The sequence below is a fragment of the Chenopodium album genome, chromosome 10 (assembly GCF_948465745.1).
Source record: "Chenopodium album chromosome 10, dcCheAlbu1.1, whole genome shotgun sequence".
In the NCBI taxonomy this organism is placed as follows: Eukaryota; Viridiplantae; Streptophyta; class Magnoliopsida; order Caryophyllales; family Amaranthaceae; genus Chenopodium; species Chenopodium album.
The window spans coordinates 6,513,781-6,539,251 of record NC_137843.1 but is presented as its reverse complement, the minus strand read 5'-3'; the positions used below and the strand labels follow the sequence as shown (position 1 = coordinate 6,539,251).

Genomic DNA, 25,471 nt, shown 5'->3' with positions numbered 1-25,471 from the left:
AAAGCTTTCCCAACGAATGGTCATTCGATACAATATCCCCCGTTGCCTTAGCCTTTAGTAGTGGTTTTCAATATCGCTGGGGTTGGCCTCAATAATCGATACGAAAAATACATCCAATCGTGGTGATTATTGTAGCGATTACAATCGCTATTAATGTTGAACTCATTTTCTTCAAAAAAAAAACATGGATATGATCTTTATAAGATTCGAACATGCAACCTCAAACTCTTATAGCAAATGTTTCACCAATAAGCTATGACATATTTTATGTATTCTTTGTCAAACAATATTTATATATCTAGTGTTGAAAAGGCTTTTCGTATCGATTTTAGGGATTTAGTGGCGATTGTAAATGATACGATTTCTCAAAATTATATAAATGTGTAAAAATAGTGTGGATATGTATTATTATGGTTTCCGTATCGATTTTATATGGGAAAACCATGGTGATTGTAAAATGATACGACTTCCTTAATGATTTCACAAACATACTTGCATATTGTAGCGAATGTACAATCGCTACGAAATAATCGCTACAAAAAGACATTTTTCTTGTAGTGGTTGTGTCAAGCAATAATCTCAAACTCCAACTCGACTAAAGATTTGTTCACATTTATTGAATTGAACTGAATAGAGCTGAAATATACTCCGTATATTTTACAAGAGGAGAAAATTAAAAGATGAACTGAACTAAACTAAACTAAATTGAAATTAAGCTGAAATAAACCGGCTTTAACCGCGCACTCCTAGTCAATGGATTATTTCGTAGAAGTAGTACTGTCAAAACGGTTTGACAGTTCGGGTTTGGTTTGGTTTGAAATCGGTTCGGTATTAAATCAGATCGGTTTGAAATCGGTTTAAGTGTCTCATGGGTCGGTTCTAGTTCGGTTTAAGTAATTATCGGTTCGATTCGGTTTTGGTTTATTCTGGAGCGGTTTTAATTCGGGTCGGGTTGTAAAAGTCCGGGTAGTAAACGGTTCGGTGCAGCCGAGTTGCAATTTGTTAACGGTTCGGTGTAAACGTTTTTGTATCCCGGTTTCAAACAGTTTCGGGTCGGAAACGGTTTCGGGTTAGAAACAGTTTTGTTCTTTTTCGGTTCAGTTTATAACTAGTTTGGTTCTTTTTCGATTTAGTTTATAATTGGTTCAATTATTTTTCGGTTCAGTTTATCGCAGGAGGATTTTTAGTGGCAAGAAGATATTTTATACTATGATAATAATTTGGCAGGAAGATATTTCATTTAAAACACCTTTTAACTTGATTTTAATATTCTCTTTAAAGTAAGCAGTTTGTAGCCGATTCGTTTATAAGAGGTCCGGTTCATAAACGATTCGGTTTATAAACTATTCGGTTCATATACAGTTCGGTGAAAACGGGTCGCGGGTTGTTAACAGTTTGGTGTAAACGGTTTTTATCCCGGTTCAAACGGTTTCGGGTTGAAAGCGGTTTCGGGTTAGAAACATTTCGGTTATTTTTCGATTCGGTTTCACATATAACGGTTTTTAAACGGTTCGGTTCTCATTTGAGTCGGTTGGTTTCGGACAGTTAAACGGTTTCGATTTGAAATTTGACAGCACTACGTAGAAGGTATCGTAATTATACGATAACAGATTAAACCTCCGTATTTCAATCATTTGTATTCCCTGCTGCCAAAAAATACCCCGAGCCACATTGGGTGCTCCAATCGCATAACCCACAGACCCTTAATTGCTTATTGTAGCTTGGTGTCTGCTGCTGCTGTGACTCAGACTGAGTGTGGCTTGTCTTCCTCAAACGTTGAGACATCAAGTACAAAACTAATTTTATACCAGGTTAAACCCTTTTCTTACTCTAAAACCCTCATCTTAATTGCATTTTTGCTGAAGAAATTCCCAATTTTTATTCATTTTTGTCACTAATAATTGATTTTATTTGAAATTTAGAACCCAGAAAAAATGGTGGTGAGAATTCGATTATCTAGATTTGGGTGTAAAAATAAACCCTTTTATAGGGTTATGGCGGCTGATAGCAGGTCTCCTAGAGATGGCAAACACATCGAAGTTCTTGGCTACTATAACCCTCTTCCAGGTTTTCTTCTCTTTCCCCATTTTCCCTTTTTTAAAATATTAAATCTTGGATTATTTCTTATTAATTTTATATTATTTTTGGTTGAATTATTTGATATATGTAGGTCAAGATGGGCAAAAGCGAATGGGGCTTAATTTTGATAGAGTGAAGTAAGTGATTATGCATTTCAAATTGCTTTTTTTTTTTCGAATTTATTGTTTAATCTGTTGCATTATAGTGTGATTCTTGTTAATATATGATGAACACCTTGAAAAATGTTTTTTAGAGAAGAATTTGGTAAGTAAATTAGGCTGCATTTGTGTGGACTATAGTTTGTGAACTTGCAGATAAAATGTAGAAAAACTCGGCTAGTTTCGACCTTAATATGAATTTAAGTTGATCATTGCTACTGATGATAAGCTAAGTGAAGTAGACTTTTGAGGGGTATGAAGATAATGGGTTTGTCCCGGAAGAGTTTGCTGTTTGCCTCTATATGACCTTTTTCTTGGTGGAAGTGCTTGGCCGATGTTATCTACTGAGCTAACTCATATAAGGATCATTTGCTGCTGTCCTGCCAAAAACAATTTCAAGAGGGAAAGGTTTTTCCATTGTCCCGTATCTTAGATTCTTAGGTCTTAAGTGTGTGTTTGAAACCAATTAGCATCGTCATTTATGTATGATATGAAATTGTGTGCAAGCTGCAACAGTGAGTTATTTTTATTCGGTTCACATTTCGTGTTTATTTAGGCACTTGGGTCTTGGTGACTTGAACATATGGAAAGCAATGTTGGCATCCCAGATATCAGATACTTGGTGATGCAATATACTTCTGGGAAGTTTGGGTAGGGTCATTGGGATGGGGTCTGGAGGAAGTTCGTGGGTGCTAGTATGCTGCGATTTGCATTTTGTAAATGGTTTGTATCTATACCAAGTCTTATAACTACAGATAAAAAAGCTTAATTCAAATGCAATTTCTGCAGTCCAGGCATGCCCAATTTATATACTCTCAATCTTAAATCATAAAGCACTATATGTTTCATTGAACATTTTTTAGAATCAGGCTGTATCCATCATTTTTTCCTTTAATCTATTATGAATAAAGTATTTGGTCTCAAGTCTCTGTTACTTGTTGATGTTATCTTTATTTCTATGGTCGATTTCTTGGTTAGGTTTCCTACTCTAAGCTTTAGCTTGGTTTATTAGGTCTATGAACAAGTTCCGTCAAGTCTATGGGTATCCTCATTGTGTTCTGTACACTGTCCATAATGTTTTATACAAAGTATAACATTTGAGTGAAGGGTAATTCCTTTGATATCAGACCCAATTCTGACCTTTAGAAGCCCATTAAACTCTTATGGTCACACTCATGAGGTACTATTGGTGGCTGGTGAATCTCGACAAAAACAAGACAGTAGCTTCTTCATGTCATTTTATGGCCCCAAGTAGTAGATGATCGCAGGATCCAACATTATAATATGAAAATACTCATGTTCAAGAATCTCTTTGCAATGTATGTGGAACTCTTGAGCTATTGAAAGGGAAGAGCTTCTAACTTCTAGGCTAGCTCTAGTGACCTTAGTCACCATTTAAACCATATTTGACGTAGGACCAAAGTCGCTATAGCCACTGAACTTGAAATATATGACTTAAATCTGTGAAAATTTTCTAATAATCTGTTGAACTCGAAAAGAAATTTGAGGAGATAGCTTTCTTCAACTGTCATAAGGACTCTGGAAGAGATGACACAATTTGTATCAATGACCCCAACCAATAAAGGTCTATATTATAATCATGCTTTGGGAACTTGTTTGGCATATTAATGGAGGCTTTTCAGCTGTTGTTAACTGAGAGTTTGTAATTTTTGCAGTTCCATATTAATATCTGAACCTAAGCCTAAAATTGTTGGCAAGAACCTAATTTTGAAAACTATAACTTATTCCTGTGACACTCTTTAATTCATTTATTTAGATCTCGCCAAACAAGCAGAGTGAGACCTCTCTAGGTGCTTGTCTACAGCTCCACAATCTTGTTCATCAAACTAATAATACTATAATAGCATTGTCCCCAACAACAATTTTGGTTGACAAGCTAAGCCTATTTATCATGGCCTGCAGATTTATGTTCTGTGTGGAAGGATGGGTTATGTCAATGCAAATACTCAAAAAAATTAATGCAACAATTATCTCTTGTTTTTGTCTTGACACTCCTTTTTGCGCTAAGGCACGTAGTCACGTACTATAATGTTTTCTTTAATGTTACATTCATTCAATCAATCAATCAAAGCCTTAATCCCATAAGAGGGGTTGACTACATGAACCAAAACTGTAGTCATCCACAAAAATCTTCTTCCTTCATTCCTTATGATCAAATACCTCATTCTCATGCAAATCCATATGCTTCATATCCTTCCTAACTCCTTTCAACCAAGTCATGATACTTATCTGGAATTTCATCCATCCATTTTCTTATACACTAATTATTGTTCTCTTTCCATTTTAGATTTCTCAATTTTAACGTTTCATCATCTAATGCCCTAATGCAAGTTAATACATTATGTTGCTGCTCTTTAAAATGAGCATTCAGAAAATTCATGATGGTTTGGTTCTTTTACATATTGGTCTTGATTGCTATATATGCTTCACTGAAGTAGGGTGCAATTTAGCTGTAATTTGTGATACTTTGGTTTTGTGATCTGGAATATGATGCCATAAAAATCAATGTTAATCATTTTGTCTTCCTCCTATGATTTTGACATACTCCTTAATGGAAAGTTTCTCATGTACGAGACATGTGAATATATGATCCAAATTGTTATTTCACTGTTTGGTGAAGATGTCTGGCTTCGAACTGCTAGAATTAGGCCCTCGTCTTTCTGGGTGTTTACTTGGGCGATAATTTGTGAATGTGATGGGATTTCCTACGAACATTTACTCCTCATGTTGGAAGGATTTTCTTACATCTTCCAAATTTTAAATCTGGAATGAATTACTGGTTCACTGTACTCCCTGTGCTACGTTCAACAGTTCAAACACAGTATTCTAAGGAGCAGCAGCATTGAATCTGCCCCTACTTCAAAAAGATAGGCAATACTGTTCTGATTAATTGATTATTCTTTGATGTTGCCCCTTTCTCTTGTTAGACAATTCTTATATTTTGTTGGGATAGGAGGTATCCTGTGATGGAGGTTGCTTATGGACTCAAATTGAAAACCTGCAGTTTAAAACGTTATTTGTTCATTTCACTTTGGCATGCTGAATTATTGACCCTAGGTTTTTTTTTTTTTTTTTTTTTTCAATCGATTATCTTGTTATTTTCTTGTTCCTTTTCGGATGGTTCCTTGTGAAGTTAGCTGACCCCAAATCATTTTGGGACTAAGGCTTTGTTGTTGGGGGAGGGAGTGTAAGTGTGGGTGTGGGCGGTGGTGGTGGTTGTGGGGGAGTTTAAGTTGTGTGGATATGAACTGTGTGATTCATCTACCCATACGTCCCACAGGGATTATTGTAGATGCTGCATTTATAAGAGCCAGTCAGAATTGTTGGACTTGATTTGACTAATTTTGCTTGACTTGAGTTGTGTTTGATCCTTTGCAAGCGTCTCTTGATTTTTTTCTTTAAACCCATTATCAACAGGTATTGGCTTTCAGTTGGAGCACAGCCATCAGATCCAGTTCAGCGAGTTCTGTTTAGAGCCGGATTGCTCCCTCCTCCACCAATGATGGCCTGGGGACGCAAAGGTGGGCCACGTGATACCCGTTTTGTTGATCCCATGACTGGACGTGTTTTGACTCCAGGAAAGCCTAGCAGCTCAGAGGATTCTGAGAATCCCAACATCGACGATGCAGAAATAGTAGATACCCCAACCACTTCATGATGCATTTTCTCATAGGTTTTTAGATTTTAAAGCAGACAACCCTTTTCTGCAGTTTGTAGTACAAGTTTATGCATAATTACGATATACAAAGTACTTGGATTAAAATTACACTGTTTGGAAACATTGTGTGTTTGGAGGATTCCTGTCAATGCCTCCTCTTTTTGGTTGTGAACTTGTCCAAAGAAGGTTGATCATTGATGTTGAATAAGTATTTCTATTGCTTGGCAATTCCTGTCTGATATAGTCAATATCGTTAAAGGTCTCATTGCACCCTGAAGAGTCTCTTCAGATAAATCTGTTAGAATTGGACGATCTAGGAACAGTGAATGTTTTGTTCCTAATTTCATTTCCTGCAAAAAATCTCCCTTTCATTTATTGTTCTTGTGAAGCAGACAATGACCTCTGAAAAAGCATAAAATTTGTAGCAGAAACACAATAATTTCAGGGGCAAGCACAAAGATTTATCAAACCTATTCTTGATTTGCCTGCCTGGAGTTTCATGGGAGATTTACAATGATTTAACAGCAAGCACAATATTTAATCATGGCCTTATGGGCCAGTTACGTCCTTTTCTTGTTTCCCTCCAAGGCCCCAAGTCACACAACATGGGGTAGAGTTGGTTCAATATCTCCTAAACCACTTCTCTCCCTAGATACGTCCCCATAGATTATACTACGGCGTAATATTCTACGCTACCTTAAGAAGTTTATAGGCACGTAGCGTATGAGATAAATCTAAACGTTCAATAGGACTTTGATAAAATCTCATTATAGGCACGTAACGTATGAGGTAAATCTAAACGCTTATGATTAATTAAATATTAAATCAAATACTCCGTGTAAAATGGGGAAGAAAATGCAACTATTTCCTTGTCAATAAATAGATGAAAAATTTATTCTTCGACAATAAAAGAAATTGACATAATTTATGGTTGAAAGAAGCATATAGAGCATAGATCTTCAATTTCCACCTACTTTATCGAAGTAAGAGAATTGTTTGTAAAGATCCGTATGGGACAAATGGCAAATATTGGCTATTAAAGCTTCCTGTATAGTTCTTCGAGAATTAAGAGGTTAGATTCATTTTTTTCATTAAACTAATTGCCAAATACAATTCAATACTCACTCCAAATTTGGACAAACTTCTTTAGTCTTTACCAAACAAGGACATCACCGATACTTACATACAAAAAAATGTAATTATCACTATATAAGGTAATTCTTCTATAATTTTAATGCTACAGTATGCTCCATACCTTTTACAATAGGAAATGAAACGAGAACAAATCAATCAACCGCAAGGGCGGTAGCACATTCAACATACAATAGGAAATGAAACGAGAACAAATCAATCAACCATATCATCAGCATCAAAAGAATTCATTTTAACCGCACATAAAGTCATCTAAAGATTCGTCATCATGCAGTAAATATGTTTAAAACCGCAATTAATACCATATAAGACCGTCTTCTTAGTAAAAATATATCGCAATTTAAATCGGGTAATGTAATGAACAAGTTGCATTGTATTCCAATTAAGAAGTTTGAACATCATCAATGACAGCTAAAATCTCTGAATTATCTGCCACAATCATACTCTCGTACCATCATAAAATTCAAACCAAATACTTCACAGCTCATAGTCTCATACCAACAACAAAAATTAAAGGAAAAAAAAAACCCAAAAAAGTATTTGGATTCGGCGGGAAAAAGCCCAAAATCCCAGCCACGTAACCATTATTAAAATAAAATAAAAAACTTCATTTTTTATAAAAAGTACCGTATTTATTTAAGTGGGTCCCATTTCCCACCCCTTTTATCTCTCACATAAATACAGTCTTTGAACCCCTACTCTTTCTCTCTCTTCCGCTCGAAAATTAGGGTTTTTGAGCTTCCGAAACCCAGAACTTTATCCCTTTCTTTCTCACTCCTCTAAAATGGCTAACAACGATATCAACATGTCCACCATCGCCGCCGGTATGTTCTTCGTTAAACCCTAATTCTTTATTTTTTCGTCTTCAATTTTTTATTTTTTTTTATGATTTTTCTGTTCTTCAATGTTTTTGATTTTTGTTTTTTGATTTTTTTACTGTAGCTCTTAATTCAGCGGATAAATCAGCAATTCTTAACGCTCTTAAGGTTATTCAGTCAGTTTTCATTTTGTTTATTCAACTTTGTTTAATTTTAAGGTTTTTTTTTCTTTTTTTGTGGACTTTTGAATTCTTTTAGGGTTTAAGCTTTTTTTCTTTTTTTATTTTTTTCCAGGCTGCTAAGGCTGAGAATGAATCAGTTCTTGAGAAGTTACCGCCTAATGTTCAGAAGCGTGTAGAGGTTCTGAGGCAGATTCAGGTACTTGATATTCCGTTATTTTTTCTGTTTAAATTTGAATTAATTATTTGTATTTATTTATTATTATTTTTTTTTAGGAATGGAAATTATTGTTATACAAATTTGATGATTTTGCCTGATATATACCAAATTCGATGTAGCAGCTTTAGAAAAATTTATTCCTGTTTTATTTTTTTTTTAAGGGTTTAAGTTTGCCATGTCCGAGCACGGGTAGGAAGAATGGCTGATAGACTTAGGGTGACCGTGTTAGATGTAGTACGCATTTGATTGATCTTCCGTTTAAAGCACTTTTATTTTTTCGTATAACAATAGCTTAATCCATGCCTGATTAAACACTCTTGATAGGAAGATTGGTCAATTAGGAGGGTTTTGTTTGCAAATTCTGGTTTGAAATGAATGGTATGTTCCCGGTGTTTTGTTTAATGTCCTTCTATAGACATGCCCGTTGTTTAGGAATGTGAAGCTTTCTTGATAAGATAATAAATGATATTCGCTTCCCACGTGTTAACGTCATTATTCATAAATGTTTGTAAACACTAGCTTGTTAAGAAATTCTTCAATAAGAAGTTTATCCCGAATACTCACTTTTAATGTTTGGTGGTTGTTCCTGAAAAGTAAAATTCCAATATGAAGCTCTACAATTTATTAATATGACAGATATTGGTACAAGTTTAATAAATCCTATTGTTAAGTAGCTGCCCCAATTTAATGAATGCTAAAATTAGCGTTACCTTTTTTATTGACAGAGTGACCATGATGAACTTGAGGCAAAGTTCTTCGAGGAGAGAAGAGCACTTGAAGATAAATACCAGAAATTATATCAACCACTCTACACCAAGGTATGCTAATTATGATACTTCTTGATCTAAATTTACTCTATAGTCTTAAAATTACTACTGCAGAAAGTATCGTTAACTACTTTCTTAGAAGGATATTTATGAACGTGATGTTGAATAAGTTCTTGTATCCTCATCAAGTAGTGTTGTTGTACTCAATCATGCATATTTAACCACAATATGTGGAGATAGAACTATGGATGCCAAATTATTTTTGTGCGCCATTACCTTTTGGAGCTATTGAATTTTGAAAGCTATATTATTGAATGTTAGGAATACTTAATTTGCTTGATTTGACATCATTATTTAAAGACCAGTTGTTAAGTACCTTAATCAACATTGGTGTACTTTTGCAGAGATATGAAATTGTTAACGGTGTTGTTGAAGTTGAAGGAGTTGTTAGTGAACCAGCAACAGAAGAAGCTGATAAAGCTGCTGAAGGTACTTAATTGAAATTCACTATTATGTATATATTTGAAGTTAGAAATGTTTCATGCTTTGCTTGTTTAATGTTGGAAATGTTTCATGTTTTGTTTCTTGTTTAATTCAGAGAAAGGAGTGCCTAATTTCTGGGTCACTGCAATGAAGACTAATGAAGTGCTGGCTGAATCGGTTAGTATCTTATGATGTCAGCTTTATTTACTGCTTGTCCTCTACTTTTGCTGCTTTTTACTTATTTATTTTTCTAAATGACTATAGATCCAGGAGCGTGATGAAGAGGCTCTCAAATATCTTAAAGATATAAAATGGTCTAGGGTTGAATTGCCCAAGGATGATGCTCAAAAGGGTGAAGCCTCAAAGGGATTCAAGCTTGAATTTTTCTTTGATCCTAATCCTTTTTTTACAAATTCTGTTTTGACAAAGACATACTACATGATTGATGAAGATGAACCTATTTTGGAGAAAGCCATCGGGTATGTAGCTTCCTTGCTTTGTTCACTGCTTTCAATGATTTGTTATCTTTACTTCAAGATTACTGATGGCAATTGATACATTTAGGACGGTGATAGAGTGGTGCCCAGGAAAATGCCTGACCCAGAAGATTTTGAAGAAGAAGCCAAAGAAGGGTTCTAAGAATTCCAAGCCCATCACAAAAACCGAAGCTGTTGATAGCTTTTTCAATTTCTTTAGCCCCCCTGATGTCCCAGAGGATGAGGAGGAGATTGACGAGGATGCTGTGAGTTGTGCTTCACTGTGTTAAATAGTTTGACTTGTTGAAGCTCTTTACTTGGTCCATTTGATTTGAATTTTACCTTTTTTTACAGGCTGATGAGCTACAGGCCCTTATGGAACAAGATTATGATGTTGGGTAAGCTCATGATCTCCTTTCTTTTACAGCTCACCTGATGTCATGTTGTTGGCTTAGTTACATACAAAGTATATGAGTTCAATTTGATTTCTCACACCACATTCTTAAATAATATTTATGAAATGGTTATTATTGTGTGACTTCATCCTCGTATATAAGTTGAATAAAACTTTCATTTTATTGTCTACAGGTCAACAATTCGTGACAAAATCATTCCCCATGCTGTTTCATGGTTTACTGGGGAAGCTGCACAGGATGATGACTTTGTGCTAGGTGAGGACGATGATATTGATGAAGATGACGAGGATGAAGATGAAGATGAAGATGAAGATGAGGACGAAGATGAGGATGAAGATGACGAAGATGAGGATGATGATGAGGAAGATGACAAACCCAGCCTCCAGAAGAAGGTAATAGGCAACTAAAAGAGATTTCTTTTCTCTTGCTAAATATAACGTAACTAGGACTTTACAGTTTGCTTCTTTCTTGTCATTGTATTTCTGTGTTTCTTCTGTAGTTGCCATATATTTCTACCTCTAAGTTTCTTCTGCAGTGATTACTATTTTTTGGGCTTCAATTGCATTGATGTACTTATATTTGCTTGTCTTGTTTTCCCAAACTACTTCCTCAACTCATCAATGGCACCTCCCCTTTTCACGATAAGGGGATAGTAGAACATAAATAAGGAAAGCTGAAGATATTGTGCATTTGATTAACAGTAAATTGTTGGGCTTTTTTTGCAGAGAGGCGCAAAGGCATCAGGAGGTGCCCAGCAGTCTGGTGAAAGGCCACCAGAGTGCAAGCAACAGTGATTTTATTGTGGGGTGTGTTGATTGGTGATGTCAATTGGGAAGAGCAGCAAAATTTTGGATTTATCTTTTTTATTTTCCTTCATTTGTTATTAAGATTATCGAAGGATGCCCATACAGTTGTAGTTTCTAGTCGTTTCTATTTTTATTTTCATGGATGAGACAATCTGAGTATTAGTTCGCAAAATGGTGTGTAATAGGGAATTTGTCAAAACAAATATCTATATATCTTATATTGGTGAAGCATTTGCTCTACCGAGATTTTGTTTAAAAACTGTCCTGGGCAACTTTGATATGGAGTTATGTGCTCAGTGATTCGGTGAATATAGTTGATAATAGCAAACTTATTTGATAGGGAGTAATTTTTTTTAATAATGTTTTTCAATATATTATTATCAATAAAAAAATAAAAAAAAATTGGAAAAGTTGGATTTGAAAGTAAACCTTTAGAGGAATCTAACAATCAGCCAAACCTATCTATGATGCTGATCTGGGTGCATCTTCTTCCTCGGGTTGAAGCTTGCTTCACTTTTTTCCTCGCTGTTATGGATGTCTACTCAAACATTAGCTCCTTAGTTATCTCCTTAGTTATCTGCCTAGTGATTTACTGCTTTCTTAGTCTTTCGTTAATGCCTCGGTTATATTATGCTTACTGTTCGTGCTCGCTGTATGTTGTTTCCTATCTAGGTCTTCAGCAGATTTCTATATTTACCAATATTTTCACTAGTTTTGGTAACTATAGATTTCTTTGCACTTTTGTTGTAATGGACCTTATTTGCCTAGAAGGCTAATAATATTTTCTTCGGTTTGGGTTAAAAAAAATAACAATCAGTCGAAGTTAGTGCTGCCGTGCAGGCAGAAATTGATATTAATATGACGAATTTGACACAAAAATATTTGGTTAGTGACAAGGGTTTTTTACATGTTTAATTATGCGAATCAATTCTGACACGACATGCTAATTTAAACAAGCTAGGATAATGAGAGATTTCTAATACAAAATTTACACAATTGCTAGCTCTAGTCAAAGTAGAGTATGTATATTTAATTTAGAATTTTCCTACTTCCTCCGTTCTTTTTTACTTGACCCGCTTTGACTTTTACACTATTCACTACTTCTTTGACCGTATTTTGTGAATAATAATTAAAAAAACATATTCATGTAAGATATTTTTAAATTCGTCTCAACAAGTACTATCATAATATATAACTTTTATAATTTTTACTTATCGAGAATTAAAGTTATTGATCGTTAAAGTTTTGCATTGGCAAGAGTGATAAAAGAAACAGGTCAAGTAAAATAGAAGAGAGGAAGTATATAATAATATAGGTTATGTTCATTTTCTACGGGAAAGACTTAGATAGGAGTACATAAATCGCTTTATATATCTTTTCAAAAAAAAAAAAAAAAACGCTTTATATATTGTGACTAATGCAACAAAATATAATAACATCTGGTTTTTATATAATACTCCATTTGTCTCGAAATATCTTACACTGTTAACTTTGTACACATGTCAATGCACTAGTTTGACTTTATTTTTACATACTTAAATATCAACGAGATTTTTTTAAAATTATATTACGAGACTTTATATTAATACCTATCTAACAACATATTTTATTTCATAAAGTATGTTTTTATTGTATAAGTAAAAATTATGATAAAAACTAATATATGAATAATGGAAAAAGTCCAACATCTCAGATGTTCTAAGTCGGAGGAAGTAGTAAGTCAAAGTAAGTATATGTAGTGTAAAAGTCAAACTAATGCTATTATTCAAGTTTAATTGAAATACGTCAAAGTGATCAATCATTTTCATTTTTGAAATTATCATTTGTATTGAGTATTACTTATAGATCGTTAAAAAAATACAGTATTTTCTAAAAGGGAAATAACACATAAAAGCTGTTAATAAAAAAAGTAAAAGAAAATCGCGATTGATACGGGATAATTTTTCTCTTTCATTAAAATTTACTGATTTCTTACTAATGGTTGAAATTATATATATAAATCGTCTTAAAGACACAGGTAGGTTGACGTTGGAGAGTAGAGAGGGAGGTAAGAGAATCTCCCTACTCCCAAACATTTTATAGTTAGGGGGATTTGAACCTGTGACCTTAAAATCACAAGGTGAGTTTCTATTGGGCTACTAACTTCACCACGCTGTGTCTGGTCGGTAAAGGCTACAAATACAATTGTTGTATGTGGCCCCTACAACAATTGTATTTTTATATTTAATTTATATTTGACTTCTATTTTTTTCCCATTTTCTGATAATATGTCAAATTTCTAATGGTATTGTATGTAGGGCTATGGATGTATGTGTATTGGTCTATACCATTGTTTGTTACTGTATTCCGTATTTACGGTACAATATTCCATTACATTCATCCCGATTTAAATGTATGATTTTTAATTTTTATAAGGAGTAATTTTTACAATACAAAATTTTACAGTACAAAATTTTTAAAATAATGAAAAAAATAAACAGGGACATTAAACAAAACAAAAGCTGCGTGTTTGAGCAGCCTAAACCCTGCAAAGTGCAAACCCAAGCTCAAACTTATGCCCAACAGTTCTCATAAACCCTAAATTAGAACTTCAACCCATTTTTCAACTTGTTCAGCTCTTAATCACTCTACTTCTTCTTCTTCACATCCTATTTACAAATTCAACAAAAAACAAAATTAATTTTTTTTGGGATTTCAGGCTAAAACTTTCCCCAAATATGTCCTGCTATGACAATGGAGCTCACTGAATTTCAACAACCCATCAATTATCAGCGATGTTATTGTTTCTTCGCACTTTCTTTGGCGTTGTTGGTCGCAGAAACTCCATTTCCAATCGCATAGGTGCGTCCATTGTTGCCCCTTTTCCTCATAATAATATGCCTTTCTCTCTCCTCCCTTCGACCCAGTTCATCATTTGTCCTTTACAATGCAATTTGATGATCTGGGTCACTGGTTTTTTGTTAAACTTTAGATACCCTTTTAGCAGTAAAGTAAATTCTGATTGTTTCAATGAAGTTTTTGATAGAGATTATATGAAAAAATTAGTTCTTGAAGAGAGGTGGAATGATGCTAGGATTGATAGTTTGTTTAATTCTGCATTAGCCCCAATTTTAGTTTCAAGGGTTTTAGTTGTATTGAAGGAAGAACCTAAATTAATGATGAAGTTCTTTCGGTGGGCGAAAACGCGTATTGGGTTTAGGCATTCTACTGAATCTTATTGTATAGTGATTCATATCTTGTTTAGTAGTAGAATGTACCATGATGCAAACTTGATACTGAAAGAAATGATACTTTCGTCCAAGCCGTGGCCTGGTGTGGATTTGTTTGATGCTTTGTGGTTGACAAGGAGCGTTTGTGTTACGGGTTATGGAGTATTCGATGCGTTTTTTAGTGTGTTGATTGAATTGGGAATGCTTGATGAGGCTAGCCAGTGTTTTGAGAGGTTGAAGAGATATAGGGTCCTCCCTAAGGTGCGTTCGTGTAATAACCTTCTAAGAAAGCTTTGTGAATCGGGTAGAGGTGGGACATCAAGGAAGATTTTCAGTGATTTGCTTGGGGTTGGGATGACCCCATCTGTGTTTACTTATAACATAATGATATGTGATAGATGCAAGGAGAAGGATATGGTAGGAGCTATGGAATTGTTTAATCAGATGAAAGATAGCGGCTTAATACCGGATATTGTTACATATAATACACTGATTGATGGGCATGGAAAGCTTGGCCTGTTAAAAGAAACAATAAATAGTTACGTGGAGATGAGAGAAGTAGGTTGTCGTCCTGATCTTATAACATATAATACTCTGATTAATTGTTTTTGTAAATATGAAAAGTTACCTCAAGCTTTCGAATTTCTTCGTCAGATGAAAAGTGATGGTTTGAAGCCTAATGTTGTAACATATAGCACATTAATTGATTCTTTTTGCAAAGAAGGGATGATGAGAGAAGCTATGAAATTTTTTGTTGATATGAGACGTCTTGGTCTCTCTCCAAATGAATATACATATACTTCTTTGATTGACGCGAATTGTAAAAGCGGAAATCTTGGTGAAGCTTCAAAAATAGTGAAAGAGATGTTGGAGGTGGGGCTTGACCTAAATGTTGTAACTTGTACTGCTCTGATGGATGGCCTTTGTGACAAAGGGAGAGTAGAAGAAGCAGAGGAATTATTTAATACTATGCAGAAAGCTGGCATAATCCCAAACCAGAAAACCTACACTGCTTTTATTCACGGCTGCATTAAAGCTGGGAAGGTGGAAAAAGCCAAAAATATCTTAGAAGCAATGAAAAAGAAAGAAATAAAGACAGACGAGACTCTTTATGGCACCCTTATCTGGGGACTTTGCAATGAAGGAAAAGTTGAGGAAGCTAATGTTTTAGTAACTGAAATGAAACAGATTGGTCTTGAGGTAAATAGCCATTTGTTCACAACTCTGATAGATGCTTATTTAAAAGCAGGGAATGCCATAAAAGCTCTTGAACTTTTCCAGGAAATGCAAGAGTTTGAAATCATGCCTACTCTTGTAACATTCATTGTGTTAATTGACGGTCTCTGCAAATTGGGACTGATCCAGGATGCAGTTGACCATTTTTACAAAATGGAAGCTACGGGTTTACCTCCCAATATTTCTATCTATACGTCTCTGATTGATGCTCATTGTAAAAGTAATTGCATGGAAGTGGCAAAAAGGCTTTTTGATGAAATGCAAGCAAAGGGGATAGTTCCAGATGGATCTGTTTTTACAGCTTTGATTGATGGGAACTCAAAGCATGGAAATGTTGAAGAAGTCTTTAACTTAATCAACAAAATGACCAGTTCTGGTTTGCAGCTGGATTTGTATGCTTATACTTCTTTGTTACAGGCTTACTTTAGAGCAGGGGATGCCAAAGGGGCCCTTAATCTGTTTCAGGAAATGCAGAACTTGGGCATTGCTCCAACACTTGGGACTTACACGGTTTTGATTGATGGTATGTGTAAATCGGGATTGGTTGAGGATGCACTGGACCAATTTCGTAGGATGGATGGTACTAGTATATCTCCGAATGTTGTCATATATACAGCTTTAATTGATGGTCTTTGTAAAAGCAACTGCTTGGAGATGGCTAAAGAACTTTTTAGTCAAATGCAAGCTAAGGGTATGGTTCCAGATGTAGCTGCTTTTACAGCTTTGATCTCTGGCAATTTAAAGTTTGGTAGCATTGAGGAGGCATTTAAGTTGAAGAATGAGATGATTGATATGGGTTTGGAGCTTGATTTACAGGCATACACCTGTTTGGTTCAGGTGCTTGCTGACTTTGGTCAACTTGAAGAATCAAGAATGTTATTTGATGAGATGATCAGGAAGGGTATTCGCCCTGACAAAGTTATTTATGGTGTACTGGTGAGAAAATATCTTGACCATGGAAAGGCTGATGAGGCTGTAAAATTACAAAATGAAATGATTAGGAATGGTTTCTTAACTGAAGATAGAAACTCTGCTGCTATGGTGCACAATCGCTGTAGATGATGGTATGAAGCTTCAACACTTTCTGTGGGATGTTTTATCTTGTTTGAGAATTTCTAGAAACCTTATAATTGCAGTGAACAAGTCAGCTCAGCCAATTTGTGTTCATTCATGATGCTTCACACAAACCCTGGATGCCAATAAAAAATCCGATCTCTGGGTGTTCATAGAGAAAATTTCATCCTTGAGGTTAGTTTTCCTATTGATTCACAAGCACTCTAATAAAATTTATTAGGCCTAGTTGTTATTTTGCTTTGAAACTAGATACAGTTAGGATAAGGTCGCATGGATAGAATAATGGTGATTTTTTTAAAATTTCTATTTCTAAAATGTGATATGGCCTTGTTTGGCTATCAATAATTGGTTATTTCACTTAGCATGTTTGATCAGCTAGTATTGGTTGTATCGGTTCATTTGTCTGTTGTTTGAGTCTTCTCAAACTGTTACTTGTTTGAGCCAACTTAGCACTAGGTGTTTATTAAGATCTGTGTTTGAATCACTAGTTGGGTGTTTTTGTGAAATATATGTAGTAGATAATTAATTGAGTAAACAGCTAACAGTCAATGAGAAAAAGCTACTCATGGCACCTTTTTCAAGGTCATGGAAAACCATTTACCAAATATGATCTTTCACTATTAGGACGATATGAAATAGCTTAAAGTTAAAGGGTAACTAAAAGAGGCTAGCAAAAAGTCATTTACCATACAAGGTCAATGTGCCTAACATGTGCTTGTCTCTGTCTATCACACCAAGACACATTCTTCCTTTTAGAAGTGTCTGTTTGCCTGTACAAGCTTAGGTGCTACTTATTGTCTTAATGAGCTGCTGTGATAGCCCACCCCTAGCACATTTTCTTTCTTCAACCTTCTCTTCTCTTGCTCTCTCGTGTTTTACTTGACCATGCTTCTTTTTTGCATTAGTGCTCAGGCTCAATGTAGCATTGAAAAACACAAGATTGGTGATGATCAATCATCAATTGCTTTTCTAAGGAGAGGAGCCAGTTCCTATCAGTTTTGTGCCTTTGATTATCCAACAAGGTATGCCAGTATAAGTTCCCATAGAGGGATTATGAAAATGTTCCAGCTTTATGGCAGTGCTGTTCTGTGTAATTTTTTTTTTTTTTTTTGGTATTTAGAGAGCCACAAGGGCGGGGGTGAGAATCGATCCCAAGATCTCTTGGAATCGAGAGGGAAGCTCTAACCACTTGAGCTATCCCTCACTCTCGCTGTTCTGTGTAATTCATAGTGAAATAAAGTCACCTTTTTAGCTTCTTTATGGGCTAAGCAACTGGGTCTTTCCCAGACTATCCCACGGGCAGATAAAAAGGAATTTGGCTAATTTGTAGATTTATTTTTCTGTTACTTGTGATGGAGGAGGGAGAAGGGAGGAAGACAGCAATGAAAGTACAAAGTTGCCCTAAAATAATATAGCAAAACGTCTTATATAGTTATATACCCCCTGATGTACCAATTTGGTATCAGGCTGATGAACAAGTATTTTCTCTTTTTACTTTAGTATTGCTTATTCATTATAAATAACTGCTGTCAACTATGAAAATGGTCTAGATCATTGTTTTTGTTGCTTCTCATGTACACTTCCTAAATCCATATAAATCATGAATGTGATTTTTCTTGATTGCTTTATTATGAATTCCATTCTATCCCATTACAAGTACGTAACCATTCATTGTCCTACCTTACCCTCCATGATATTCTGTTTTATTATTGCAGATAATGTAGGCGTTCTATCCTTAATTTTCAAGATAGTTCCCTGATGAGCTTTAGGCACTACTAATATATTCTTCACATACTTGGACAAGATGTGTCAATTAAGGAAATCGCAAGAGAGCCTTAAGACAAAATCCTCCTGGATTATCGGAGCAGGTAGTTACAAACTGTTGATAAAAATTTAGAACTAATCAAGCTTGTCTTATGAGTGTGGCTGTGAAACTTTACTTTGCTGATAGATTCATGTACCAGAGACTTTTACTGCTGTTCAACTTTCCTTCCACGCAACCCTTTGTTCCTGTAAAAAATTACCAAACAGGTAGCCCCTTCTATACTATTTATAACTAAATCTTTTTTTTATTTGTCCAGTTTTTACTCTGGATTTTAAGCTCTTGCTATTTATGACAGGCTGCAATCAAGACAAAGTGTGCAAACAAAAAAAAGAGAAGAATAAAGGAACGTGAAGGGGAGATCATGGAAGAGGAAGAAGAGGAGGGAGGACAAAGATGTGGCATTCCTTCGTAACTAAAAGGTAATATCTTTCATCCTTGGAAACTAATGTTGAATAAAGAGGATTTTGTGTACCCATTGACAAAGTGAAAAAAAAAAGGCAGAACATTCCTGAAAAAGATTTGCTACCAACCAAACTTTCTTAAGCTTTTCCATGAAAACATATGTACTTTAGAAACATCATTGATGCTGATTTTATTCGCAGCTCTGGCTCACCTACTGAAGACGGCCAAATCAAGTAGAAAGGCGACACCTTTAAGCTACAGCAAAATCAATTCTGCGGTGTATGGATTTCCATATGTACATAGCCTTATTCCTAACCGTGGCCATGATCAGTCAAAAGTTCAGTGGTAGATAAATTGTACGAAAGATAAACCCATATGCGTGAGATTGCCATAAGCTGGCCTCAAGTCCGAGCTCCAAAGCATTTTACAGTTTTAAAGATATCTTTAAGCATCAGTTATGTTGCCATAAGTACAAATTTTGAAGGCATTGTCTGTTCGATCTTAGACCTCAATGAACATGTACAAGTCTATATTGATTTGCAAGGTAAAGTAGCCAGTATTAAGGCTCCAAACACCTTTATTTGACATTGTTCTTGTAACCTTATTTCAGAATGTTTCTGCCTCTCTGGTAATGCTAATGGATTTTCAATCACCTCATTATCTTCGTAAACTATCATTACCATCTTTAATTAGTTATTTGAAGGTTGCATTAAGTTTATTGAAATTTCTTAAAATCTAAAACATGTTTAGAGGAGTCGTCCTTTATTACAAGTCTACAACATATAGCCGCCTATCAAACGAGCGTTCTGTAATAAGTTGTAAATTCGGGTAAATAGGTCGGGTAAGAGTGGGTCAAGTCAACTCGGGTTGGGTACTGTGTTCATAGGAAATCATCATCAGTCAGATATACCAGTTGTACTCTGTACACACCCGCTCAAACTTTTGTTTTTATTAATGGACTCAAATACAAAATCGTGGATTTTGGTGTAACTTATCCTGGAGCACATTGAGTTATCACAAATTCACAATCTTGTCAAGTTGTTATGGACAGTATCAAATAATATTCTGGATATTTCATAAAGCGAGTTTTCCAGCTTTTCCAAGCTAGCATAACAATGGCTGCAAATTTCACCTAAAGTACACGCATACAGATTTTATTTTTTTTTTGGTCGATGATCACATTAAATTTTAATACCAACATTAAAAAGTTAATTGTTACGTTTTTGTACTTCATGTAAATGTGTAATATATACTCCATTTGAATCAAACAAATACGAGTAAATATTTTATTTTTTTGACAGGATACCAAGTTACCAATAAATACTTTGAATGGGAGTTATTACTGATTAATTCAGTTTTGTGTTATTTATGCTCCCAAATCCTGAGGTGTAATATAATTATTGCGATGATACTCCGTTCTCCATGATTTAAACTAGTAAGTTGACAAAGAAATCCGGAAAAATGGAGTAATATGTTGTTTGATTGCTTTAATTGTTTAAAAATAGGAACAGACAACATAAACAGGCATAAACAGGCATAAACAGACCATATTGGTATATAAGTTAACACCCTTATGACATATTGGTATATAAATTATTGCCGGCGACATATTGGTATAAAAATTAACATGTGGCGACATATTGGTATATAAATTAACAAATTGTGACATTTACCCTATTTTTTCTTCGGATGAAAGAACATGTTGTATACTTCAAAATTTTGTTTTAATTACTTTTGCAATCTTATTTATTATCATAATATACTTACACCAAATAATAATTTTTTCCTCTTCCCTTCCAATACAATAACTTTGATAAATCAATCAAACGATAAAACCCCAAAGAACTAATAAACAATAGACAAAATCTCAATATTAGTTATTTAATTTCAAAACCAATTACTAGTAGACGCTAACTTTCATTATTACTTCATTTGTATTATACCCACAACTTTGTAACAACAATATAATAAGAAAAAATATATATGAGTGTTTTTTTTATAAAAAAAAAAAAAAAAAAAAAAAAAAAAAGTAGAATCTACCCTTGTGATGCTTCAATGACCAACGCCCTCAATACATTCAAGCTTATATCCCTTTGCTCAAGCTTTCCTATTCGTTTTCCCCTAGCTTCTTTCTCATCACTTTTGGGCTTTCAACTTTTTTTTTTTTTTTGGATTTTTACTTCATAATTTTTTAAAATTAATATAAAAAGTAGAGAAAAGTACAAAAAAAAAATGTCAAATAAAAGTTATTAGCACTAAAATTAAGCGCGTGTATCATACGCATATCCTCCGACGAGAAAATAGGGGTAAATGTCGCAATTTGTTGACTTATATACCAATATGTCGCCACATGTTAATTTTTATACCAATATGTCGCCGGCAATAACTTTTATACCAATCTGTCATAAGGGTGTTAACTTTTATACCAATATGGTCAATTGGCCCAACATAAACATACCATATCTGCTTATTATTTTTTATGGTAAGAAACAAAGAAAAGCAGCAGAACATGTTTTAGACCAGCAGTTCAAGTTGCCTGGAAGTTGAATCTTCACAATCCAGCAAATTATAATGAAAGTGCCATTGCTCAAAATAGTACAAGTAATAGACAAGATTATTCTGTGGAACAATGACCGTTACACTACCATCTTTCCACTTTCGAATTCAAAGTACTGCCAACATAACAACTCAAACGAAATACTGTTTAAATGAGGCTATATTATTATTGCCATAACTGATTATCAATTTCTAATGACTAGAATAACCACGGCGTTCAACAAATTAGAACCATCATAACAACAAATCACTGCAAATCTTATTGTAAAATGGAATCAAGCTACTAAAAATTTCATTCATTAACTCTAATGTTACAACGGTGTCTACAGAAATAAGGGGAACTATTGAAGGCTCCATAAAATAGAAAAATTTCCCTTTAGAACAGTATAATACAATTAGAAGAACATACAAGGAGAAAAAGCAGATAAGAGCTGAATAAACTTAACTAGAAGCAGAATCAATGATCAAGCAGGAGTTCTATTTTAGAAAGAAACACCAAGTTTCTTTGCGAAATCATCTCCATCGTCTTCATCCATGAACTCCTCTTCAAGGTCACCAGTTTCACCATCATTCAGATGATACCCTTCTCCGTCATCTTGTTCATATTCATATTCCCCATCATCCCCATGATCATACTCTTCATCAAATTCATGCTCTTCACCATCAGCTACAACCAAAGCCTCTTCTGCTTCAGGTTGTTTATTGTCGTCAAGTGAGGGAGATTCACTGTCACCATTTGACTTTATCTTCTTATTTGAAATTTCACCTTCTTCTTCATCTGCCTCAACTGCCAGTATCTTGTTCTCTACTTTACTGGCCTTTGCTTGTTCATCAGCAGAATCAGAGGCGACTTGTTTTCTTGTATCCGCAGCACAATTTGAGGGACTGCTCGTCAAGTTTACATCATTTTCATTGTCCTTGATTTCTTCTTTATCGTCAGAACTTGTACCACCAGTAGAAGCTGTTCTTTTTCTCTTCAAAATCTCACTTAATGGCTTGGGCCCAGCAAACGCAATATTACCCTCAGTTCCAATAGAACTGGCTAAGACTGTGTCTCTTAACTTCCCCCCTGAAACTGGTTCTTGGCTCTTCAGCTGATGTGACTTGCTATTAGTATGTTTGGTTCCTTTTAGCTCAGACAAGCTTTTTGGACCGGCAAAATTGACATCATCTGATGGAACAGTATCTTTTCTCATCATTGGACCTTTTATCATTCTTCCCTCACGGCTTTCATCTTGTTTCATTCCACTCAATCTATCTCGAAGACGACTTGGTTGAACAGAAACTTGCTGCCTGCTTGGAGATAATCTTCCAAAGCTCCTACCTCTTTCATTTTCTCTCTCTGAGTAAATATCATTAACACTCACTGGAGAAGATTTTCTAGGAAGCTTTATTCTACCCTGAAGACGGTGGCCACGAGAACTCTCATGTATTGGTGAGCGGCGCGAGTCCCTCCGAGTACTCCTGTAGCCACGATCCTCAGCACGGTCATCATGGCTGTAGTCAGAATTAACTACCGACTTCAAGCCATTTACCCTCCTATGCTTAGATAAACGATGACGCAAATCAGAATTTTGATTGACATCAAGACTCTCAGACTTGTATGGAGGACCTCGCCTGTCCATGTGAGCAGGTTCACCAAGTGATCTTTCTGATGATACCCTACGATGATCCCGAGCATACTTCTCAGGCATACGATCAAATGAATCATAGCCACGTCGATTGTGATAAATTTCAGGCTCAACATCAGCAACTGAACCGTAATCATCCTGACGACCAATGTCAAACTCGTTTAAATTTCTTCCGTCACGACCTCTCATCTTCCCATACTGATCTTCATTGTGATAAAACTCATCCTTGTTGACTTTATTATCCACAAGTACATCAAATCCAGGAGACGATTCCCTCAATGAGTCATCAGCATCTCTACCATTCTGAAAATAATGGTCGTCATATGAGCCACCGTGATGTGCACGTCCAGTCCTGCTTCTGGAATTTCCATTGTCAACAGAAGGTGGTTTTATTTCCCCATATTTAGAAGACCCTGCGGCGGTCACACCACTAGGAGGTAAATAGCCTTTTCCAACAGTTGCTCCATTCGTCGGCCGAATGGACTGATTTTTTGGAAATGCATTAGCTTGATGTGGCGTTTCAACAACCTTAGGTTTATTTGCTTGGAAATTCATTTGGGGTTGTGTACACTTTTCGAGACTACCAAAAGCTTTCTTGAAAGCATGAGCTCCAGGCGCAGGAGTGCTGCTGGATGGAGCTTGTTGAATCTTGGTATTAGGAGGACTTGGGCCATGCATGTAAGGGCATCTATCGGCTTTTAAGCACTGTCCCCTCTGAAAGAAAATGCAGGGAACTCCTTGCTTAACTGGATTCTGAGGAGCTGAAAGCATAGGTAGGCCAGGCGGTACAAGAGCAGAAGGCCCATCAACTTGATTTCCCACCAAACCATCCAAAGGCTGAATAATTGGGAAAAGATGATTAGTATTAGTACAGTCTGGTGAACAAAGCAATTAGGCAAGAGTATATCATAACATTAACATAGAATAAGAACTTACAGGATGCCTGAATGAGCATTTAGGATTCAAGCAGTTCCCATTCATCCAGTACCAACAATCTGTTGGGTTCATCCGAGCATAATCACTATGTCGATACTCACAATCAACTCCCTGCAGACACACAGAGCAATACCGAGAGCATGTCAGATAAACAGAGCAAAAGAGCCACCAATTTCAGCCAATCATACAACCAATTACGCCTATGCTTCAAAACCTTAGGCAAGAATACATCATAACATTAGCTCGGACGTTATATACATACTAATTAGGCCTATTCTTCAAAACGTGTCACTTTCGTAAAGAGCATACGAACAAATCAGATAACACTACTGGTTTTACAAACATTAATAACGTATTTCACATATGCATCAAGCAAGATCCAACAGATTACGTAAAAATTAAATTGAAAACCTTTCTCTTCTATTTCATAACTTATACAAAATAGCCAATCAAAATCACACTAAAATCATAACCCTAGATAACGAGGATAACCAAAATTAATCGACATTCAAAGAATTGTTTTAAAGATCGAAACCCTAAAACCGAACAAGTTCAATTGAGAAATAAAGTGGATCCAAATCAAACCCAATAACAAACGCAATCCCTAAAATCAACTTCAAATCAAACATACTTCACTCAAATCCCAAAGATTTAACCGCCGAAAAATCAAAAAACAGAAATCAAACAAACACAAAACAAATCCACAAAATCACATAAAATTAATAAACTCAAAATCAATCAAACCATACTTAGAACAAATCAAACAATACCTTTTTACAGGTCAAGGGAGAAGCCAAAAAATAAACACAATCAGTATTCCTCTTCAAAGATTCATCCTCCGGCGCCGAAGACGAAGGAGGGCCTTGCTGGGGTTGCAACGCCTCCTTAGTAACGGTAGTAGCCATGAATTTATTGTATAATTTCAACTTCTATAGCGTCGATTAAGCTATAGATCGATAAATCAGGGGTAAAAATTGGGAACCGCGGAAACCCTAAATTAGGGTTTGATTTGCGATTTCTTCCCCAAAATTAAAATTGGGATTAGGAGAGAGAAAGAAGGATTAGGGTAGAGAGAGAAAGAGGGTAGTAAGTTTGAGTTTTTGGGGATTAATTAGGAGAGAGAAGTTGAAGCTGGTTAAGGTTTCAGCTGGAAGCGGCTTTGTTGGCCTTCTAAAAAGCTTTTCTTTAAAAGGCCGATAGATTGATACTGGCTTTGTTGTTTGGATGAAATACTTTCTTGTTTTGCCTTTTGTAGCCCACACTTTACCGTTTTGGTTTGGTTTTTTGTGTACCATATATACCCTGAGGCCAGAGGGGCAGGGCCGCAGAGCGTGTATAGCCGATAGACGATAGTCCACGGTGATGGTTA

At 35.4% G+C, this 25,471-nt stretch overlaps 4 protein-coding genes across 6 annotated transcripts; 3 read left to right on the top strand and 1 right to left on the bottom strand.

The window, feature by feature from the left end:
- Positions 1-1,624: 1,624 nt before the first annotated feature.
- On the top strand, positions 1,625-6,144 carry LOC145562090 (small ribosomal subunit protein bS16m/bS16c-like). Its single transcript, XM_081622268.1, has 4 exons — positions 1,625-1,811; positions 1,923-2,067; positions 2,171-2,216; positions 5,676-6,144. The coding sequence occupies exons 2-4, from the start codon at positions 1,935-1,937 to the stop codon at positions 5,914-5,916; spliced, it is 420 nt and encodes a 139-aa protein (XP_081478394.1). The 5' UTR covers positions 1,625-1,811; positions 1,923-1,934; the 3' UTR covers positions 5,917-6,144.
- A 1,615-nt stretch (positions 6,145-7,759) lies between these two features.
- On the top strand, positions 7,760-11,492 carry LOC145562089 (nucleosome assembly protein 1;3-like). Its single transcript, XM_081622267.1, has 11 exons — positions 7,760-7,892; positions 8,011-8,054; positions 8,181-8,264; positions 9,011-9,103; positions 9,457-9,541; positions 9,651-9,712; positions 9,800-10,014; positions 10,100-10,277; positions 10,366-10,409; positions 10,600-10,819; positions 11,153-11,492. The coding sequence occupies exons 1-11, from the start codon at positions 7,853-7,855 to the stop codon at positions 11,219-11,221; spliced, it is 1,134 nt and encodes a 377-aa protein (XP_081478393.1). The 5' UTR covers positions 7,760-7,852; the 3' UTR covers positions 11,222-11,492.
- Positions 11,493-13,806: 2,314 nt separating this feature from the next.
- On the top strand, positions 13,807-19,628 carry LOC145562088 (uncharacterized). Of its 3 annotated transcripts, none has more exons than XM_081622266.1 (6): positions 13,807-16,742; positions 16,815-16,926; positions 17,658-17,774; positions 18,468-18,783; positions 18,873-18,996; positions 19,180-19,628. In XM_081622266.1, exon 1 carries the CDS (start codon positions 14,008-14,010, stop codon positions 16,738-16,740), a length of 2,733 nt encoding a protein of 910 aa, XP_081478392.1. In that variant the 5' UTR covers positions 13,807-14,007; the 3' UTR covers positions 16,741-16,742; positions 16,815-16,926; positions 17,658-17,774; positions 18,468-18,783; positions 18,873-18,996; positions 19,180-19,628. The 3 variants fall into 3 exon arrangements, with proteins under 3 accessions (XP_081478392.1, XP_081478391.1, XP_081478390.1); XM_081622265.1 differs by having other exon boundaries at positions 13,807-16,926; positions 18,468-18,620; positions 18,717-18,783; XM_081622264.1 differs by having other exon boundaries at positions 13,807-16,926; positions 18,468-18,620; positions 18,704-18,783.
- Positions 19,629-21,772: 2,144 nt separating this feature from the next.
- LOC145562087 (zinc finger CCCH domain-containing protein 17-like) lies at positions 21,773-25,303 on the bottom strand. Its single transcript, XM_081622263.1, has 3 exons — positions 24,873-25,303; positions 24,103-24,213; positions 21,773-24,003 (listed from the first exon to the last, which is right to left on the bottom strand). The coding sequence occupies exons 1-3, from the start codon at positions 25,005-25,007 to the stop codon at positions 22,018-22,020; spliced, it is 2,232 nt and encodes a 743-aa protein (XP_081478389.1). The 5' UTR covers positions 25,008-25,303; the 3' UTR covers positions 21,773-22,017.
- Between the last annotated feature and the right edge of the window lie 168 nt (positions 25,304-25,471).

What these genes read in the sequence shown, in the direction of transcription:
- LOC145562090 (XM_081622268.1), top strand. Translation starts at nt 1,935, where the DNA reads ATGGTGGTGAGAATTCGATTATCTAGATTTGGGTGTAAAAATAAACCC. An exon ending in CTACTATAACCCTCTTCCAG is followed by an intron (nt 2,068 to 2,170) that starts GTTTTCTTCTCT and finishes TGATATATGTAG; the next exon opens with GTCAAGATGGGCAAAAGCGA. An exon ending in CTTAATTTTGATAGAGTGAA is followed by an intron (nt 2,217 to 5,675) that starts GTAAGTGATTAT and finishes CATTATCAACAG; the next exon opens with GTATTGGCTTTCAGTTGGAG.
- LOC145562089 (XM_081622267.1), top strand. Translation starts at nt 7,853, where the DNA reads ATGGCTAACAACGATATCAACATGTCCACCATCGCCGCCG. An exon ending in ATGAAGTGCTGGCTGAATCG is followed by an intron (nt 9,713 to 9,799) that starts GTTAGTATCTTA and finishes AAATGACTATAG; the next exon opens with ATCCAGGAGCGTGATGAAGA. An exon ending in AACCCAGCCTCCAGAAGAAG is followed by an intron (nt 10,820 to 11,152) that starts GTAATAGGCAAC and finishes CTTTTTTTGCAG; the next exon opens with AGAGGCGCAAAGGCATCAGG.
- LOC145562088 (XM_081622266.1), top strand. Translation starts at nt 14,008, where the DNA reads ATGTTATTGTTTCTTCGCACTTTCTTTGGCGTTGTTGGTCGCAGAAAC.
- LOC145562087 (XM_081622263.1), bottom strand. Translation starts at nt 25,007, where the DNA reads ATGGCTACTACCGTTACTAAGGAGGCGTTGCAACCCCAGCAAGGCCCT. An exon ending in CTCCCTTGACCTGTAAAAAG is followed by an intron (nt 24,214 to 24,872) that starts GTATTGTTTGAT and finishes GTGTGTCTGCAG; the next exon opens with GGAGTTGATTGTGAGTATCG. An exon ending in AATGCTCATTCAGGCATCCT is followed by an intron (nt 24,004 to 24,102) that starts GTAAGTTCTTAT and finishes CCAATTATTCAG; the next exon opens with CCTTTGGATGGTTTGGTGGG.